The sequence below is a fragment of the Monodelphis domestica genome, chromosome 1 (genome assembly GCF_027887165.1).
Source record: "Monodelphis domestica isolate mMonDom1 chromosome 1, mMonDom1.pri, whole genome shotgun sequence".
Taxonomy (NCBI): domain Eukaryota; kingdom Metazoa; phylum Chordata; class Mammalia; order Didelphimorphia; family Didelphidae; genus Monodelphis; species Monodelphis domestica.
Window position 1 is genome coordinate 444,146,002 of NC_077227.1, and position 22,115 is coordinate 444,168,116.

Sequence of the window (22,115 nt, forward strand, 5' to 3'; positions counted from 1 at the left end):
ACATAAATACGTATGCCCTCCCCTCACCCCACAACCCCCCCCACATTAGTAAAAACGCAGTTGTCTCCCTGCCAAGATCACTGTTAACCCTTTTAGTAATCTGGATTTTTCTTGAGCACTTATACAGTCATTGAAAAGATGGGGGAAATGCTGAATCACGAAGAACCTGTGTTTCTGCCCATGTTGCACAACTGTTGCTATCAAGCCCCAGTTCTGGGATGACTGATGCCTTTTAATAACCATTCACCTATTTACAAGTTTGGCTGGAGGGGCTGCTGAGGTCATATAAGAGCAGCAAGTACATCTGATCTTTGCCTAAATATTTAGTTTTCTTAAAGACTCAGGCAGGGACTAGACTAGACTAGCCTTGGTTTCAATCTAGTCTCCTCTTTCCCAGATGACAATAGCCAAACATGCTGAAAATCAAGAGCTAATTCTATGTGATGATTCCTGTTGGAATCCTCAAATATAAGACATGATAGAAGGAAATGTCCTCTGTCAGGGCAGATTTATAATCACCTGTAAAACCACAGATGCTAAGATCAGAGAGACCCAGTAAGAAGCACAGCTAGTGGAAACTGCCCCACAGAGATCTACCCAGATTGACCGCATAAAATCAGATTAATTTTCCAACCTCAAGTGCCTAATTGTCCCATAGGGAAATGGCCCCTAATATAAGGCTTTCTACTTGCTTCTGGGTCTGGGGGCATTACAAACAAGCTATAAAAGATAAACCCTGAGTTTCTCAGGCAAATAATCTTGTGTACAACACAAAGCCCATCAAATGCCCAGAACTACCTTAGCGAAGGCTTTCATTTGTAAAGAGTTTGGGGAAATAGTGAAAATAACAGAAAGTAATAAGAAATAGGGAGAGGAGGGGGAGAGAGGGAGAGAGAGAGAGAGAGAGAGAGAGAGAGAGAGAGAGAGAGAAAGGTGCAAACATGGCTGCAGGAGAATAGACTACTGTAAATAGATAAACAGAACAAACAAATAAATAAATACAGGAGTACAGAAATTCCCATGTGAAGCTATTAATGCTATTTTATTGGCTTGGGTCACTTGTGATAATAATAAAAAAACCATTTTCTGGCAAAGTCTGCATATAAGACATAATCAAAAGCCCCACGTGTGGACAATGAACACCTGTTTACCACAATAAATGGGGCTTTTTGAATCAGTTTCTCCTTCATATGTCACTGCTGTCTTTAAATGCTAAGACCTTACTTCAGTCAAATGGGTTCATTGGGGAGGTAGCATTGTATAGTGGAAAGAGCACTGGCCTGGAATCAGGAGTTCTAGCTCTGCCACTAACCAGCTGTGAGACCTTAGACAAGTCCTTTACCCTCACTGGGGCTCACTGTGCTCCTCTGTAAAATGAGGAGGCTGGACTAAGGGAACACTAAGGTCCTTTCCAGCTCTAGCATTGTTAAGAAGCCCACATTCCCTTGGTCATCAAAAACCAAAAGGCAAAAGGTGCCATCTAGTGGCATTACTTGTCCAATACTACAAAAGCCCCCAAGTCCCAAAACAGACGAACAAAAAATCCCCAAAGGGTAAAAGCATTTCTTGCTTAACTACCCCCACTCTTATTTCAAGGGGCATACTTCATGTCAGTGGACATAACATGTTCACCTCAAGAAAATATACTTTAAGAGATCATGCTTTCCTTAAGAAAGCTACTCTTTATTTTACAAAGGCTAATTATATCACATTTTGCCAACATTTTCATCTTTAAGGAAAATAGTTTAAAAAAACACATAAAAACGTTAATACACTAGAATAAGCTGCTATGAAACAGTTCTGAACAGGCAGAAAATGTAGACTTTCCTTTTACAGAAAATGTTAATATTAAGTCTGTAATAGCAGCATCATTTATATATATATATATATATGTATATATATATGTGTGTGTGTATATATATATAAATATATATACATACTTATACATATATATATAGCCAGTTTTGAAAACATCTTTTATACACAAAACATTTGATTCTGTTTTGTTCAAATAGGATTTATATTGGCAAATTGATTTCTTCACATTTTTTCAATTCCCAACATGTGCAGATGCTACGTGAAGTTTTAATCGATCAGCTGTGGTTAACAAACTTCCCCACTGTACCCTTAATCCAATATCATGGCTGACAGTGCATTCAGGTCTCTCATATACGGATGTGCTGTCAGGATCTGATCAATTTTCATTCTTTGTTCTGACTCTGGGAATATCTTCAGGAGGGCTTCCCTCAGCTGTTTGGTTTCTGCTGGGGATCTCTGTGGTGGAATTGTCAAGCTTGGTTGAATATTGGCTAGATTTTGTAGGATCGGGAGGTTGGGCTGCTGGGCAATCCAGTTGCTTGGAAGAACTCCCTGAATCGGGGGTGTGGGTTGTCGGCTGGTGCTGGATGCCTTGGTGTTGGGGACCCTGAAGGCAGTTTCATGTAGTCCTCCACTTGGCAGAGTTCCCGGCGGAGGTGGAAAATCCCTACAAATGGAAGAGTGCCCAAGTAAGCAAGCTTATTTAACAAAAGGGAAATTCCCTAAAATATCACTACTATGCTTATGGCTCAAAGTTCTATTTCTTGGACTCCTGGGGCAAGAGGATAACATAGGGCTGGAGTCAGAAAGGGGAGCATATTGTACACAGTGCATACGGGATAGAAGCTAATATGGTATGAAATGGTAGGACTATGACAGGGGAATGGCTGTGGTCCTAGGGGCAGAACTTCCTATCCCAGCTGAAGGCTCTGAGCTGTAAAACATCAGTGGCAGAACTAAGGAATGAAAAAAGAAAGGGGATTATCATGTGACAGGACCTGTCTCTACATTCCATTTTGATGGGCTTGGGTCCAAGTTATTCCAGCAAAGGCTCTTATTCCAGCTTCAAGAGTCCCCTTCTAAAATGTAAAGACCCTTGAAAGAGTTAAACCTTAAACTGTAAATCAGTAAGACTACAAAATTATCAGTTAACACTTTAGTAGGAATAATCTTGCAGCCAAGTGAAGACAAGAACAGGACCCAGGAGAGATCTCTTAATGCTGATACAGAAAGAGAAACTTGTTGCTTGCCTTTGGTGTGTGAATGCCATAAAGCATTGATCACCTAGCAAGCCTCACTCATACAGGCCCTGCATACTGTTAAAATGGGCCTTATGTTTTCAAGCACAAAAAAAGTTGTGGCCTGTAGATGCTGACTTTCAATATCATATTCAGGGTAAGAGACAAAAAAGATTTATTTGTACATCATTCACATGATCTGAAATCAGCACTTGCTTTGATCTCATTTTCAGGAGATGACTAAACCCAAAGGGTGTCAGTTTAAATTTGAAAGACTAGCTTGAAAAGTCTTACTAGCTATAAAGGCGGAATAAGAAATCTGAATTTAGGGCAGCTGTGCTCCTAATTTAGACACTAGTATTTCTTGAGAAGTAACATTCTGAGCAAGCTGATTCCAATGAGGTGAGAGTGGCCTTAAATCATCTAATCATAAAGCTTATCAATGTGATGTGTTATTACCTTCAAATGACCTTTCTACCTCTGAAAATACATTTTTTTAAAATGCCACTCCTCCCCCCTCAAAATATTTATATAACCTCCAGATAAATTTGAAAGAACAGTAGACATGATTTCTTAATGAATTACTGAACCACTATAGATGTGTAACATTAAAAACTTGCTTACACATGCACATGCATATGTGAAAGCCCCCACCCCCATCCCAAACTTAAGCAAAACAACTGACTATGAAAATGAAAAAAAAGTGACATTCACATGGAACAAGCCCATGTTTGCTTACCTTCATTAATATGAGACCATCCAGCTTGGAAGCTATCTTTATTTTGTCTTTCTGGCACAGAAAATAATGTTTTGTTGCTTTGGTTTTATCAATCTATGATGTATATGGTGCCAACATATCATAAGACAAACATGAGTTAAGCAAAAGTGAACATAACTCTAAGCTTGGTCTTTCTGTGTATCCTTGAGATAAGCTTTGACATTTTAACCAGAATTTATTTTAAAGTATTCACAAAAAACACACTATACTATAAATTGTTTTGTTTTTGTTTTTTAAATTCAGGGCACTAATCTCTCCCCCACAACAATTTATAAATCCCAAGATTATACCCCCCAAAAAAAGGCAATAACCAGAAAAAGGCAATACCCAAGGCAGACTTCTTTACGAAGAAACTCCTCTAATCTAGGTCCACTTCTTCCCAGAGGATCATCAGGAACCATAAATATGTCCCCAACAAATGTATACTGAAGCAACCTATAATATGAAGAAAGTAAGAACAGCTCTTAGTTTCTGAACTTTGGAGCAAACATGCCATTTTTTAACATTATGTGAAGTATCCATTTAAATCCCAAACAGAAGTGACTTGACAAACTCGGACTTGCTTACCTAAAGAAAAAACTCTCTCAAATTAGCTTCATTCTCTTCTTCTGAATAAACCTCAGAAGAGCTAGAATTCCATCAGCTGGACTTTCCATTACTTATCAGGATTTCACCTGAAAGCCTTTCAGATATTTATCTGGATTTTGAGAAATGCTTGGCATTTAATTTTCAACTGAAAAGAGAGGCTTAAAACCCTATCAGTCAGGGTTCCTGTCAGGGAAGCCTGGGGAAAGTTGTGGAGTTTCTCAGACAATCCATTCTGAAAACAGAGCTGTTTAAAAGAAAGTGACAAGTTCCTCTGAAAGTTATGATGTTATTTTAGCGGGATAGCTAACAGATTTGTACAGATCCTAAGTGGTCTGAGGCTCTGTTTGCATTATCCCAAATCTGTTTTTTGTTTCTGTGTCAATATGTTGGTCTAACAACATGTCCTCCAAAAGCATGTGTATCCAAGTGCTTGTATATTCTGGGACTAATGAACACATGCTGGTAAAGGGGAACCTACCCAGAGCACAGGGCAAAGATCAAACAAACACATGTCAAGAAAGCATTATTAGTGACTTGTGAATTATGTGCAGAAGGGCACAAAGCAATCAAAGTGGTACTGCTGACTGACTCTGGTTACTGAGAGAAAAAGTTTTTTTTTTCCATTTTCTAGTAAAAAACCAAAATACTTAACAAGGTAAGTGGGAGAACAAAAAAAGAACAAAATGCACCAGAACAGTCATATGTGATCATTAAGACTAGAGTGCAAATTCTAATAGCATCCTTGGTTTTTCTCTTTCATGAAACTAGTGGCAGAATTAGCACATTATTATCTATTGTCTAATTCTTTTATTTGAATCTTAGGGTATCAGAAGGGGTCTGCCATTGTCTAGTTAGATCCTCCTGTTTTACAGAGAAGAGTGAGCCCCATAGAAAGAGAGGTAAACAGCAGGAACTAGCTTTGAGAAAGTGGAAGAACCAGAAGTTAAGACTTGTCTCAGGTGGACACCTTTCCCAAGATATCTCACTGCCTCTACTACCTCTGAACAACTTAGATTTCTATAAGGCCAGTTGATGTGTATATGTGTTTTCCCCTGTTTCAGGTGGGTATGGCTTTTTTTCTGAACTAGAGAGTCACACCTGTGGGTAAAGACCATGCTTTATACTTACTTTTGTACCAGCTTAGTACCTAATAAGAAGCACATAGTAGATACTCAAATATTTTTTTGATGGAAAAGAAGTAAATATTACCTTTTTTTAATAATTTCTCTCCAAGATACTGATTCAGTCACAAATTCTCTGAAGTTATCATTGGTTACAATTATGCCACCAGTTTTGTCAGCTAGGTGCAACAGAAACCTATGATAACATGAGAGGTGTTAAAATGTACAGCTTTGCCCTACTTAAAAAAACAAAAACTCATGAAACGTACATTTGTAGTAATTATTCATTTTTCAACAAGGATTCACCAAGCAAAGGAAAACATCCAAATACATTTAAGAATCAGAAAACAGATTATTAAATACCTGAGCAATCAGAAATGCACTTATAAATGCAGAGGGAGACTATAAAGCAACAAGAATGACCTGGAGATGCCATCCCCAAAGATCACTCTCCTCCTTTTGGAGCCATAGGTCACAGGAAATTGATGGAAAAATCATCTGTACACTTCTTCAGGAACACAATTATTATTTAAAACAAGGTACATCTGTATCATCATCAGATGAAATAGGAAAAACTACATTAGAAAGGAAAGATGTATTTGCAGAAGTGGGAGGTCAGGTGAATTTAATATACTGTGTGACTTATTGCTTGGTAGCATTAGGTGGCAAATCCCAAGTGGCTTAGTTTTACATTAGTTATTTGTTGCTATCATAATGGCAGCCATTTATGTCTGAGAATTTTTTTTTAAGTCTGAAAAGTCCGAATAGTTTAAGCCTTCATCCATTAATTCACATTTCTGCTCTCAGTTCTCTATACCTAGGACACTAGGCCTAATCTCTCTATTTAGCTATACATTCAAGATAAAAGACGATTTGGAAGGGTAAGAATTAAACATTAATGCTATCAAATATCTCATTCCTGGGAATTTAGAAAGACTTAAACTCTGTAAGTAAGAGTTAAGCTAAGGGTAATGGGAAAAGAAATAAGGTTTTAATTCCTTCTATGATCAATTATGGGTTGTAAAGTGATTTTCAGATAGCAATAAGGTTAATTCTTTTTATATACACAGAATGCCTGTACTGCTTTAAGACTTCTGTATAAAGGGGGCAGCTGGGTAGCTCAGTGGATTGAGAGCTAGGCCTAGAGATGGGAGGTCCTAGGTTCAAATCTGGTCTCAGACACTTCCCAGTTGTGTGACCCTGGGCAAGTCACTTGACCCCCATTGCCTAACCCTCACCACTCTTTTGCCTTGGAGCTAATACACAGTATTGACTCCAAGAGGAAGGTAAGGGCTTAAAAAAAAAAGACGTCTGTATAAGAAAATGATTAAATAAATTAAGGAATTATGAGAATTCCGGGTACAAATAATAAGGATAAAGAAAATTAATTATTTAACTCTAGTGTCATAATTAATGGTCATATTTTGGAAGTTATTTTTTACTGATTTGAATTGTGACTAGTGAGGATATTTGCCAGGGCTGTTAATAACAGGAATAAGGCTCTGGGCCTATGTTCTACACATCAACAAGTATACTTGTTAATAGAAGAGCACTATTCTTTGAACATATAAACTCAAGCCAGTATAGGAAGGGGCATATGTATTTTAGAAATGACTCAAAATTTGGCTGTAGAGAAGGATGCCACAATGACAGAAGATCTAATGGTTCTTTTTCAATGGTGGCATCCCATGTGCAGCCTACAAGGCATTCTGCCTTTCTTCTTGAATCCTGGATTCCTACATCTTAGGACTAGTATGAATGAGCACTTCTTCCCTGAATCATCTCTTCTACCTACTCTGTTCCCAATCTCTTGGCCAGATCCAATCATTGCATTCCATACAACTTCCTCAAAAGGCCACTTCCTCTGTTAAGACTTCCATGATTTTAAAAGGTTGGTTTTTTTCTCTCTCTTTTGAACTTCTGAATATTATAAGAATAAAAAAATAGCAGCTTGTTTCTGGTTTTAAGGTTTACTTACTACTTTCCTCAATAACTTGATTAAGGTATGTAGTACAAATATGTTATTCTTGAGGTAGAGAAACTGAGGTTTCAGAGAGCTTAAATAATGTGACTATAGTTATGCAAAAAAGAGGTTGAGAATCCAACTTGTGTTTGTTTTTTTTTTTCATTTTTCCATACTGCATCTCTTATAGTAATAGTACTTACCATATTCTATCCTGCTAATATTATGATGTGTTTTGTGTCCCACTAATAGACTATAAGCTCCCTGAGAACCAAGAATGTATCTTATACAAAATTCAGACTTTGAGGGGTCCTTAGAGCATGGGTCCAACACCCTTGTTTTACAAATAAGTAAAATAAGGCAGAGAGCAAGTACATGACTACTCTAGTGCCTCACAGTGAATTAAGTGATTGAGGTGGGACATGAAGCCAGGTCCTACTGACTTCTTGTCTAGTGCATCTATAACACAGAGAGTGTTTTGGAACAAGGTATTCAGTGAATGTTTGTCCAATGAATGAATGTGAGTGCTAGGGAGAATGTCTGTCTCCCATGTCATGTGCAAACCTATATGGTTCCAGGTTCTTGTTCTAAGTACCTCTTGACTGACTATGCTATCATCAACTGTGTTTTATAGACTAGGCTTAGGCTACATTAGAAGGATTAGTGATTTATTGCAGTGGGAACATTTGAGCAAATCTAGTTTTTATGGTGGATGGGCCCAGAGCTTGGAATAACAACATTGTAAGGTACTATTTTCTAATTACCCCAGCAATATAAGGACAAAGTGACTGATCAAAACACCATGCTAGAGAGCAGCATTATGTGTATTATCAAACAAGTTGTTAAAATAAAATAAACTGTTTTGTAATAGCTTTTATAAATATTAGTCTCACTTAATATCAATCTGTGCTTCTACAGCTTTGAACTCGCATCCCTGTTGTACAAGTTTTTTTAATACCTTAATGAGATGGAAAAGAGATAAGCTTTCTCTTTGATTTAGTCTTTTATTCCAAAGACATGCAAACATGCAACTTCATGATTATAAATGATATTTTAGTGTCATGTTGGCTTTGGTCTAGTCCTTTGAAGGGTGAGCTCAGAAAAAAAAATGGTCCCCCCCCCCCCCCAATGAAACTGTGTTAGCTGCTGCTTCTCAGGTGAGTTCTTCAGCACTCCATCCCAACAACATAAAGGAAAACCACTTTTCATACCTGTCATCATGAGAAGCAATTCTTGCTCCAAAGACCATTCGGGCTGGGGTTAAAGATAATATTCCAAGGTCCTGGAGCTGGGTCAAGAAATGCTGCTCTGTTCATGGAATAAATTAAAGAGTCAGTCAGCAAAAAGGTCATCTTAGACACATATACAAGCAAGAAACTGAACAGGTTTGTTTACTAGCACAGAAAAAGCAGGGAGCCAGGGCTTTCCTAATAATATACTTAATGACAGGAAAAAAAATCCCAAGATATAACTTGTAACTCTGTACTATATTAATTTAAAGCAATGCAAAGTCACCAATTAAGTGATATAAAACTTCATTTAAAAAAAGTATAAGAGGACAGTGAGGTGGCTCAGTGGACTGAAAAATGCAAAGCTCAAATCTGGCCTCAGGAACTTCTTAGTTATTTGACCCCTGGGCAAGTCACTTAACCCCTATTGCCTAACCCTTACCTTTCTTCTGCCTTAGAACCAATAGTAGTATTGATTCTAAGACAAGGTAAAAAACTAAAAGGGATAAAATGGTTATCAGAGTAGGAAATAAGCCTAAGAAATGGGAGGTAGAGTGATAAGACAGGGTTTCTAATCAGAGCTCTGTTCCTAATGAAATCTTAGGAAAGTTACTCCTTTTTGAGCCAGAGTTTCCTGATCTGTAAATGAAGTCTTCAACTAGATTTGTCTTTAAAGTGTCATTTAGTTTTAACTTTCTATGACTCTGTGGTTAAAAATCTAGAAAATTTGCTGTTTCTCAGGTGAATTCTTCAGCACTCCATCCCAATAACATAAAGGAAAACATTCAATTGCTAAACATTTATTTAGTTCCTACTATATTCCAGGTACTGTGCTAAGCTCTAGGGATACAAAAAGAGGCAAAAGAAATGTCCCTGCCCTCAAGGATCTTATAATTCAATGGGGGAAGCAACATATAAACAAATATATACAAAGCAAGTTATATATAAGATAGATGGGAAATAACTGAAAGAGAAAAGCACTAGAATTAAGAGGGACTGGGGAAGGCTTCCTGTAGAAGGTGGGATTTTAGTTGAGACTTAAAGAAGCCAATAGTCAGAATAGAGAAAAGAGTATTTCAAGAATTAGAGATAGCTGGAGAAAATGTCTAGAATTGAAAGATGATGGGACTTATTCATGGTACTGCCACGATCCAGTGTCACTGATTCAGAGTAAAAGTAAGAAAGAAAGATGTAAGAAGACTGGAAAAGTTAGAAAGGAAGTTAGGGATGAAGGGCTTTAAATGCCAACAAGAACATTTTGTATTTATTTCAGGAAGCAATAGGTAGCTACTGGAGTTCTCTGAGTAGCAGGATGATATGGTACGGCTGATTTTTAGAAAATCACTTTGGTGGCTAATTGGAGGATAGATTGGAGTAGAGAAAGACTTGAGGCAGGCAGAGCCATCGGCAGACTGCTGCAATATTCTAGGCATTAGATGATAAAGGTCTGATACCTGTGATGATGGTGTCAGAGGAGAAAAGGGAGTTTATTTAAGAGATGCTGCAAAGGTTAAATTGATGGGTCTCAACAACAGATTGGATGCTGAGAGTTGAGAGTGAGGAGTTAAGGATGAGACGTAGACTGAAGGTATGGGAGGACAGTGTTGTCCCCTATAGTAATAGGGAAAGTATGTGGTGGTGGTAGGAAATTAGGGATTCAAGAGAAAAGGGCAGTGTACAGTTGAACTGGTTTACTAAGAGGTCCAAATTGGGGGGAGAGGGGGGAGAGGGGAAGGGGAAACACAGGGAACCCAGTTTGGGAAAAAACTGAGGGGTCAAAAGATTGGAGGGCATGGTGTGGAGAAGATTATAGTTTTGTAAGGGAAAGTAGTGGGATGAAAAGCCAATAAATTGTGGTTGGATAAGAGGATTCCAGAATTCTTGAACATGAAGGTGGTACATTTATGGGTAATGGCAAGATCAATAACATAGCCAACTTTGTATGTGGCTGAGGTGGGGTGGAGGAATGGGTTATGGGAAATATGTTTTAGGAACTGAGTGGGTTTCAGGGAGAGTCAATATGTATGTTTAAAGTTCCCAAGTATGAGAACAGGAGTTCAAGAGTTTTTCTCTGGCAGGAAGTAAGATTTAGAGGTTTCCCCACTCCTGCACAAAAGGCTATATACTAAGTGGAAGATGGAGTATCTTATAATTCTGAAAGCATAATGTATAAAGATTGCTATGTTTCCTGAGGGAACTACATACAACAAAGCACAAAGACTATTGTTCCCTAAGTGTTTTAGGAAAATGAATTCTCAAAAATGAAGATATCTGAAGGATTTCTTACCTCTAAATGTGTAGGATTTTAGGAAATTAATTTCATTTCTCTCTTTTCCATCTCACCTGGGAATTACATCAAATGTTGACTCATCCTCTCTGGAAACCAAGTTGTACTAATGACCAAGTTTCACTTCCTACTAAATTTAAATGTATGTTCAATTCCTGATTTCCTTTATTATATTTGCATATGGTCAAGGGTCAGTTTGAGTTATATATCAGGTTTTATTTATAGAGTCTTTCCCCCTATCATAGATAGTTTCCTTAAGAGATAAGCTTAAGCTTACTCAGGCATTTAATGACTTAAAATAAATTCAAACTTTTTATTTGGGTGGCTTTTAGCTGTAACGTGTTAACAAGAAGCAAACAAAATATTTTATAGTTAGCCCATAAAGCAGATGATTACTTTAAATGTTAAATACTCAGAGATCCTATCTCATTCAAAGATAGTGTAAGACCACTATTAAAAACTTTTTCCAGCCATGAAGAAAATAAACAGCTTTTTTTAATAAAACATAATCTCTTCAACTAAATTCTTTTAAAAAATCTCAGATTTATAGGATTTAAATTTTCCAGTGACATAATTTCAGAAATTGAAGGTACACAGGAACTTGGAAAAAGTAGAAAGTTCAATATGAATGTTAAGGGACAGAGGGAAAGATGGAGGGGAGAAGGAAGGAATTATCTTTTGGCATGTGACTCTTACCAAAAAGTAAATGCTAAACTTGGGAATTGTTTTCAGTTGGAAGTCTAGAAAAATCCATTGGTTGCCTCACCTGTGATGTTAGGATCACGTCTTGTTCTCCATTGAGGAACGAATACTGTAATGTTTCTGTTGCCAAGTTTCCAAAAATATTCAACGGCTATTGCAATCCCCCGACAGGAAAAGAACTTGTTGAGACCATGACTACAAAGAGATTAGGTGAAATTTGTCTCAGTAAAGCACGTTAGAAATTGCTAATGTGTTTTGAAATAAAACACTTGACTTTGCAAAAGTGAATAGGGCAGATCTGAATACAACAAAAATTATGATACAAAGTTCATTATAAGATTATGCCTAAGTCTTGGTCATTCATCAGTTATATTAGTGTTTTGCTGAAATAATTAGAAAGAAAATTGCTACTACAGTAAAAAATTCAAAGGAATGAATGTATTTTTCAAGTTCTCATTACTATAGACCTTACCACCTTATGGAGTGATACAAGGTTGGATGTAATACAAAATCATTCATGGAACTCCAATAGCTTGGGTTCCCTTCTACTTCTTTAGCTCATGTCATATGTGAAGATATTAAAGGAATACTTCTCCCTTTACTTATACAAATCATTTCCTTCTAGTACCTAAGTTTAACTTTTACATAGTCAATCTGGATCTAGAACATGAATTCAAACTTTCTTGTGTCCTGCCCCAACATACGACCTAACAACCAAACTACTAGTATAAGAACCGATCTATGATAAAAGTCACAGACCCTTCCATGATGATGGTTGCTTTTATAATGCATATTTTGACAAAATCCCAAATGGATCCTCCTTTCCTTAGGAAAGCTGTTTTTTTTTTAATTTTATAAAAGCTAGCTGAATTTAAAAAAGATAGCAGGTAAGGAAAATGGAAAGACAAGAAGAGGAAAATGATTGAGAATGAATTAGAAAAATGCACACTCCTGTCATAACTCTTGGGCTACCTGTGGACTCCATGGCTGACCCACTGGTTAGGAACTACTACTTAGTTTAAATTTTTCTCCATAAGAAAAATGTATTGACTACTCAGGAATGACTTCATGCTTGCTTGCAGGAGCAAAAAAAAAAATTGTATATTATAATTTATGTTTACAGTTTGTTGTTTAATGTATCTCATTTCTGTCCATTTATTACTATCTAAGGCATGGTCTTAATAATTTACTTTTTAACACTTATACTTGTTAAATATTTTTGTTATATACTTGCTAAAATTAAAACAAAACACAAACCCAACTATTCCTTGATATACTCAAGGAATAACATTTTTCTCCTTAGATAATCTTGCTCCTAATAATTTCAGTTATCACTCCTAAATCTATTTCCAATATTGGCTTCTCTCTTATGGTAATATTTCTAGGTATTTCTACCATTTCTAGGTGTTCAACTAGGACTTCAACCTCAATGCTATATATAAAATTGAAGTCATCATCCTTATCCTAAAACAGTTCTCATGAAGTTCTCTATTTCTCTATTAATGGTAGCGCTCTCCTCTTAGTCATCCAAGCTCAAAATTTCAGTCTTTTTTGACTCATCCCTCTCCTTTATCCTCTAGTCAGATCCTCACATGGTGACTGCTGTATTTCACGATGCATGTTTTGTTAAAACAAAAACAAAAATCATTTAAAAAATAGCAGGTAAGAGGGAAATAGAGAAAAGGGTTAAGAGTGATTTAGAACCACACATACCCATGGCCTATCTCTGCGGCTACCCTAAAAGTCCACTGGTTAGGAACCACTGGCTACTAATTCCTACTAATCCCATTCCAATAATCCCTTTTGTGTCTTCTTTCGCTCCCACTTCCAATATTCTAGTTAAATTCCTCATTATTTCTCACTTGTGTAAAAGCTTCCTAACCTAGTCTCCCTGCCTCCGGTTTGTCCACTTGTCAATTCATCCTGCACAAATTACCTGATTTATCTTCCTAGAGGCTCATCATATTGCTCTCCTTACCAATAACTTTCAATGAATAATCTAAACTCTTATGTTTATTGTCTTATGTTGGCATTACAAGGCAACATCTGACCCTCTATCTTTCTAACCTTTTCTCATATTATTCCTCTATATTCTAATCACAGATTCCTCTTCTTGGTTAAACCCTGCTCCTACCCTCAACCCCATTTCATATTTCTCTGGTTCTGTGCCTTTCTGATACAGTTCCTGGAATCTGGAATGTCTTTATCAGTCCATTTCTGGGTGACAAGATAGATTAATTCAACCAACATTTTAAAAACTCCTACTATGTGCAAAGCTATGTGAATGAGAGGTAGCATAGGATGGTGGACAGTTAGCCTTGAAGCCAGGGAAAATCTAGGTTTAAGTGCCACCTCTCACACAACCTGGCTCTGTGATCCTAGGCAAGTCACTTAATCTTTTATGGACACAGGCAATTCTCTGAGGCTAAAGAAAGTACAGGTCTGTGTTTGTGGAGGAGGTAGGGGAGAATCCTTACCCAGTAGTTCCCTGTACTAATGAAATCACGGGTTCCATCCTTGGTTCTAATCTGACAACTCTTTCCCTTAAGTCCTCTAAGTCCCATCATGGGAGTCAGAAGTAAGAATGAAAGTTAAAATCCTGGCTCTGCCACTTTCTAAGTTACTTTGGGAAAATCAATTACTCTCTTTGGAACTCAGTTTTCTCATGTGTCAAATGACAAACCTGAAATAGATTGAATTATAAGGTTCCTTCTAACTTTAAATCTAAGAGTCTAAGTCTCCCTCAATCACACTGATTTCTTCTCTACTCTGACCTTTCATGTATATCATTCATACCTGTTACAGTACTTAGCTTTCTATTTTGTACTATGACTGTAGACATGATTTATTTCTTTTACTGGATTTCAAACTCCTTGAAAGCAAGAACTGTGTTATATGTTTCTATTCCCATAGCACTGAACAAGAGCTGAGGACTGAGAAAATATTGCTTGCTTTGCCAGAATGGTTTAGAAAAGAACATCAAGATTTCTGCTGGCTAAGTCAATTAGTATCATCATTATTACAATTAATTATTTACAAGAAACAAGGAGGCACTAATTAGTACAACACATATTTATATATCCTGGTTTTCTATTTAGTGGCAATTTATATAATGATTATCAAATATGAATGGAAAAACCTAACTAACTTTGTCATACCACTAATAAAGTAAATCCTGAATACAGCAGCCTGTTATAAGTTTCTTTAAAAAGTAGGAGGGGAAAAGTTATGTTCTGTCCCCCTAAAGAGACATCTCAAGGATCATGAGAAAACTGAAAGGCTTAAATTGCTTCTTGGCTTGTTTGACACAGAGAAAAAAAATCTAATTCCCTTTGCCTTTAAAGCTTCTTAGATGCTTATGTTTGGTCCTGGCAGTGGAAAATAAGGAAGAAGGGGAGTGTCAAATGCAATTCCATTTTTCTGGGTCAGTGTCCAGTATTCAGGAAAGGTACAGTTGGGAATATTATCAGGTAAAATAGCATCATCCTGGATCTACTATAGAGGGATAGAGGAAGAGGTCAGTTTGAAGCATGAGGAACTACTACTAACAACTACTGAAATGCTACTAGCAGTGTCATCAAGGAATAGTGAAATCCTGAGAAACCACCACAGAAGCCACTATCTTTACGATAAATCCTAGTGTTTAAAATGATTCTGAGAAAACAAAACCCTTATTATAAAAGATATGGAGCTGGAAGGGGCCTTCAGACATCATAACTGTTCCAACATGAACCTGCCCCCACCCTCATCCCCTCTGGCCAATTTTGACACATGAGGAAAACTGAAGTAATAAGAGGTTGATGTGAAATCTGATTGAGGCCTTCTGGCTACAAATCTAGTGCTCTTTCTACTATCATACTGCCAAACACAAAACTGCAGAATACAAATAAAACCAAATCTTGGAATGATAGAGAAAAATTGGATTTGATGTTAGCATACCTAAACTAAAATCCAGCTTCTTCTACTTATTACCTTAGGTTCAGTTTAAACTTTCTGGGCCTCAGTTTGCTCATTTTAAAAACTACAAAGTTATTATAGATTCTTCATTTTTTTCTGTGTCACGGACTCCTTTGGCAGTAGAGTGAACCATATGAACCTTTTTTTTCAGAATGTGCTCAAAACACTTTATCTTTTGCACTTACCATATTTTATTTGGGGTTAAGAGTATATGCAAACCTCAGGTACTTCTTAGCTATGACCCTATCCAAGTCATTTAACCTCAGCTGCCTAGCCCTCCCTGCCTTGGAATTGATAGCAAGTACTGATTCTAAGAAAGAAGGTAAGGGTAAAAGTGTGTGTATATACATACATATACACACACACACACATGTGTATGTATGTATGTATATATATAAATATAAAAATATAAAATCACTTCACTTTAATAGATTTTAATCTACTTGAGGGCAGAGCACAACTTATTTAGATTTGTGTCTTCCTCAGCACCAAATGTAGGGTCTTATACATAGTAGGAGCTTCACTTCTGATTAATGAATGAATCCAGGAAAAGTGTTTTAAAACCTTACTTATTTGTAGTGGGACATGGACCCAAATCATCCAGGTTGCTTACAAATGAATCTGCTCTTGTAATAAAAGATAGGCCCTTAAATTATTTTGAACTTTTCTTTAATATTTCTAAGAATCAAAGCCTTCATCAGTATCTGTTCATTCTTTGCCTTTGGAGATAAATATATACCTTTCTAAACTTAACTAGTCTAGTGAGAATTTGGATCCAATTTGGAGTTGGGTTTGAATTCTGCTTCTGCTACTTACTGACTAGAATTTAAGGCAACATATTCCTCTTTGGATTCCAGTTTCTTCATCTAAAAAATATGGGGAATGGCCAAATGAAGTTTATATATAAGCCTCAGACAACAAACAGGGTCCACGCCTGAAATCTATCTATAGTATGTCTTTATGTTCTCTTAGCACAGTCTTCAAAAACCTTGGACTACTTCCTCTCAATGCTGGTGGATGGTAAGTTTTATTAAGCTTTGCTAAACACACATTACAAAGTTTTATCTCTTTTGTAGCCCATACAGGAACAGAAATGATAAGCTACAAAATGCAGGAGAGTAGTTGTTAAAGAGGTAGGTAGGATAATAGAAAATGAAAAACAGTGGCCAAGAGTAAGTCATCAAAAAGAGGTTAAATGTTTAAAAGGCCACAGACATTGGAGAAATACTTTCAAATCATTAAAAAAAATTTTTTTTAACTATTTCTGGCACTTGAAGAAATCAACTTCAACTAACTAGAAGATCCATTATGTAGAATGTATTCATTCAGCAAGGATACCAGATCAGTATTCTGCTACAGTACTATAGCATTCTAATGATAGCATTCATTGTATATTTGTCAATTCCTTAGATGTCTAGCATAAAAAAAAAATGTTATACACAAATAGTTCCTATTTATATTCATGGCAAGAAGAGTGAAAAATGTATAAAGTTCAGTTAATAGTTCTGGAATGGAATTTAAAATGTGGAATTTTTCATAAATATTTAGAATACATAAGCTAAAGAAGATGACCTTGACTGGTCAACACAAGATCTGCTTGAGTTTAAAGGAGGACACTTTTTAGTATTAAGTAAAATTATAGGGATGCTTACATTTCAATTTATCATGACTATAGTTCAATTAAATAAGGAAGGCTTTCAGAGCACAACTTAAGGACAAAAATAATGTAATTCATCAAGTCTTGAACATGTGTACCTTAAATATGTTTCCTATCCTCCTTAACTCGAGATCTTTATGATTTCTTGCCTGCAGTACTGCAAGTCTCATAAGGGGATTGAAATGAATGGTCTATTATTTTATAAGCTTTATAATCCTTCATTCAGCTCTTTTCTCCAATCAACCTGCTATACAAGATCAATCTTTGTAATGAATAGCTCTGGTCAAGTCACACCACTGTTAATAAATTTTCAATAATTCCTCATTGTTTAAATAAGGTCCCAAAAATCCTTAGTTTGATATTCAAAAGTACTCAGAAGTTAGGGCAGGACTAAGAAGCCATCTTGTCTAAATGCTGTACAAAAAGAACCATCTCTCTGACACTCAATGAAATGGTCAGTTGGCCCTTGTCCAAAGACCTCTAGGGAAGGAGAACCCACTGTCTCCCAAGATGGCTCACTTTTCTTTTGGCTGTCTCTCCTGACAATCTATTTTTCCTTATACCACACATAAATCTGGCTCTGAAACTTCTATTTCACTACTCTCATTCTACTTTCTGGATTATGTAGAACAAATACAACCCTTCTTTCACAGGATAGTTTTTCAAATACTTGATCTTCTTTTCTCCAGGTGAAACACCTTCATATTTTCTACAAAAATTCATGTAACATGAATTCAAGATCCTTCTGCACCCCAGTTGCCCTCCTCCACTTTCTCTTGCTTATCAATATTCTTCCTAATTAATATATAGTGCCTTGACCTAAACCCAGTAAGTACTCCAGATGTGAACAAACCAGGACAAAGAACAGCAGGAGTGGGTCTCCCTAAACCTGGACACGGTGTCTCTGTGCAGACTTATATTGTGTTAGCTTTTGGTGCTGACACCGACTCCTAATAAGTTTCATTTTTTTAAAACCCCTTATCCTTTTTTTAGGTTGGCTGACCATACTCCACCTCCCCTATACTGCATAAGGTTGATTTTTCTTTCAAATCAAGTATAAGATTTTACAGTTTTCCCTATGGAATTTGATCTCATTATGTGGAACCCAACATTCTAATCTTGTCAAGATCTTTTTGAATGTTTTGTTTGCAACACCCATTGTGAAAACAATCTCTCCTAGCATGCTCCATCTAAAATAAAAATAATGATGCTAGGTTGACATTAATATAGTTTTTTATGGCTTGTAAACTGATTTTAATACATTATCTAGTTTGATTATCTCAAAAACCCTGAGAAGGCACTATAGCTATTATTTCCATTTTACAGATGAGGAAACATGCTTATATAAAGGTGAAGTGATTTACTCATGGTCACATAACTTATACATGTTAAAAGGAAGGATTCAAATCCAGGTCTTCCAAGTCCATAGCTTGTTTTTCCTCACTGTTCCACAAAGCTTATTTCCCGGTATGAACCCTATTCTTTAATCAAATCATATTATGCCTGTTATATAAACAAATCCTGTGTTTTCTCACCATGGTACCCCTGTTCAAGTTAACTCTTCCCCTTCTTACCGAAATGTACCCCTCTCACACCCATTTATCAAAAATTCCTCCTATTCAAGGTCCATCCAAAGAATGCCTTTTATGAAAAATTTCTCATGTCTTATCTTCCTACCAAACTGTAAACTCCTTAAAGGTGAAGTCCATCATTTATACAATTTTATAGCTACTGTCATTATTTGGCAGAGTACACAGCAGTCTCAGCAATATGTGAGTCAATAAATTCAAATAATCATATCTAGTAAAATTATTTGGATTATTTGTATTAATTATAAATAAAAATTATAAATTAGATGGAAAAGGCTTATAGTAAACACGTTTTCTCGATTACTATGGTTGTTAAAAATCTAGAGTTAAGAAATTAATTTTAATTACTAATTTATAGGCTTAGAGAATATCTAGATTTTTGTTATTTTGTTGGGAATATCTACGTAGAAAGCACGGTTTCAAGAAGATCTTTCCCTTTAACTTCATCTTATCAAAAAGGCCACTTAAAAAAGGTCAAAGGGAGAACAGTGGAATTTCTACTATTTCCATTCTGTCCAATTTGCATGTCTTTTTACTTGAATATGGCTTTGAGAACTCATCAGAAAGAAATGAAGGCCAATTAATGTAACTCCGATCATATCCTGCATTTTACATTACCATTTTGTCAAATCATAATAATAAGGAATTAGTCCTGTGCTTCATAGAGATAAATGACTGCAACTACATTTTTGAGCTGGGTAAAGCTATGTAGCTGTGGATCACTGTCTAGGCTTCCTCAATCAAAGTTGCCAAAAAAAGTGAAATGAGAAGTAATGGTAATATTTCAAAATGAAGACAAACATGGTTTTGCTTTTTGTCTTTTGCCTCAGAATTAAAATACTAACATCCAGATGTCCACAAGTATCCAATGAAAAACACATAGTTCTTAAGTAAACACTTGTAGATTTCACATCAAAGCTTGTTTCTTTTAAAGTAGGTTCTCCTAAAATACTGACATGCTAATTTGAGATGTTTTCTCTTGCTGAACAGAGCTTTTAAAGCTTCTAAGAGACACATGTTCAAGACTCTAGGAAAGGGTGTTTAAGATTATACAACTGCCTACATTTTCACTAACACTTGAGGAAATTGAGTATAAATGTTTGTTTAGATGGAATTTCTGAAGGCATGCTTTCTGAGGCAGTTTTTATCCTGTCTTACCCTGAGGATTTCCTGGAAAAGACAGGGTTACTGATTCTAAGAGCAAGAGGGAGAAAAACCAGCACTCTACCTGGCTGTTGCCAGCTAAGTGGTCGGAAACAGGTGTCGTCTAGGCCACGCCAAGAGTGCTATCAGTTAGAGAATTAAAAGAAAAAGATAACATGAGGAGACAGGAACTTGACCTAAAAGGAAAAGTAAAAAGGAAAAAAAGTAGTTCAACTTCCAAGACCTTATCCATGCTTTTCATTGTTTCATTGACCAAAAAGGACACTTCATTTGGAATAGCAAAATAAAACATGATGTGAGGTTTTAATGGCATCCCAATCTTCAGGTCAGTCAAGAAAAAAGGTTTAGAGTCCTATCAATTCAATCAGTTGAAGTGATCAGCTAGATTTGTAGTTATTTAATGAGTGTCATGGGTGGGTGGATTCTGAATTGAACCATTCAGAGTTCTAATTTTACTACCAAGTCAAACTTAATGGAGTTCATGGGCTTATAGTATTTGAATCAGCTCTGAGTCAGACCATATGAACATCAAATCATTTACTTTGCTTGCCTCAAGATTTCTCATCAATTTACTACAAGATTATACAGGGTGTTGTCTTAAAAACAGCAACAGGATGAAATGGCCCCATTCTTTGGTGGCATGGAGAGAGGTTGCCAACAATCATTCTGCCAATGAGGAATGAGGTTGCTATTTTTCCTTTTTGATATTGCCCATGCCCAATACAACAAAACTAGTCCATTTCAGGGGGCATGACAGTGATAAGGAAAGAAAGAAAATGAGAAAGAGAGAGAGAGAGAGAGAAAGAGAGAAAGAGAGAGAGAGAGAGAGAGAGAGAGAGAGAGAGAGAGAGAGAGAGAGAGAAGAGAGAGAAAGAAAGAGAAAGAGAAAGAGAGAGAGAGAGAAAGAGAGAGAGAGAGAGAGAGAGAGAGAGAGAGAGAGAGAGAGAGAGAGAGAAGGGGGATGGTGATCGAAGAAAGTGAGAGAAACCTATACCCAACGACAAAACACTAAACCTTGAAGAGCTTCTTGAATTTCAAGTTCACCAATGTATATATCTGTAATCCACATGTACAATGAGGTATCATATTCAAGAGAAGATGCTAAGGGATTTAGCAAAGATTTTTTTAAAAGCAAAAGGAAAAATGGAAAACTAGAATTGGAGAACTTTAGAAATCAGAATTGAAACTGTCATAAGGAGTATTTATTAGATTATAATAACTCAAGGTGAATAAAGCTCTTTCCAATAATGACAAAGTATTAGACAAGTGAAAACCTGTATCTTAATTAACTCAAAGGTTTAAAATCTATTGCAAATGTTTCTTTAGAACAATGTGACCGTGTGCTATGAAAAAAACTCAGGTGAGTCAATGTTTCCTGAAATATCACAACTTGAAACAAAAGATTCAGCCATTATTAAAACAACTAAATTCTTATGAAAAGTAAAAGTTAAGGGAAACTCAGGTCTTATTTAAGAGATGTGATATACTTTAGATTAACACCAGCATCCTTCCAGTGATTGATGTGACAAAACCTTAAAAAATGATTATGTAAAGTATCACTAAAAACACACAGGAAACTTTAATTTAACAAGGAAGGAAGCAAGTATAAGGATTAAGCAATCATAAAACTGGTTTACAAAATAGAATGACAAACCTGAAAATAACACAGCCAGTTTTAAATATCAGCTATGATGCCTTTGCTCAAGTTTTTCCTCACCCTAAAGTTAAGCATCCAAAAAAAAAAAGTCAAAGGCACAAAATGATTAATATAATTCAGATTATCCATCCTAATAAAAAACATGAATGATAACCCATAATATCAATTAACCTAATTAGCTCAAATTAGGCTATATTAAACCAAATAGCTGCTAAGTGGCTTTTGGTTCTTTCTCTTTTTAAAATCTCCTTCCATCTTAGAATCAATACTATGTATTGGTTCCAAGGCAAAACAGTGGTAAGGGCTAGGCAATGGAATTATGTGACTTGCCCAGGGTCACATAGCTAGAAAGTAGTTGAGGTCAGAT

General features: G+C 36.2%; 1 protein-coding gene across 4 annotated transcripts in view; it reads right to left on the reverse strand.

Moving 5' to 3' along the window:
* Positions 1–1,015: 1,015 nt before the first annotated feature.
* N4BP1 (NEDD4 binding protein 1) overlaps positions 1,016–22,115 on the reverse strand; it is a 70,719-nt gene continuing 49,619 nt past the window's right edge. For 2 of the 4 annotated variants that reach the window (XM_007507814.3, XM_056812266.1), the window contains exons 3-7: positions 11,789–11,919; positions 8,718–8,814; positions 5,632–5,739; positions 4,162–4,269; positions 1,016–2,485 (exon numbers count right to left, since the gene is read on the reverse strand). In XM_007507814.3, the coding sequence (XP_007507876.2) occupies positions 2,128–2,485; positions 4,162–4,269; positions 5,632–5,739; positions 8,718–8,814; positions 11,789–11,919 (802 nt within the window). In that variant the 3' untranslated portion in view covers positions 1,016–2,127. Of the gene's footprint in view, positions 2,486–3,795; positions 3,889–4,161; positions 4,270–5,631; positions 5,740–8,717; positions 8,815–11,788; positions 11,920–22,115 lie in introns of all 4 variants that reach the window. The other 2 variants (XM_056812265.1, XM_056812264.1) reach the window with 2 other exon arrangements.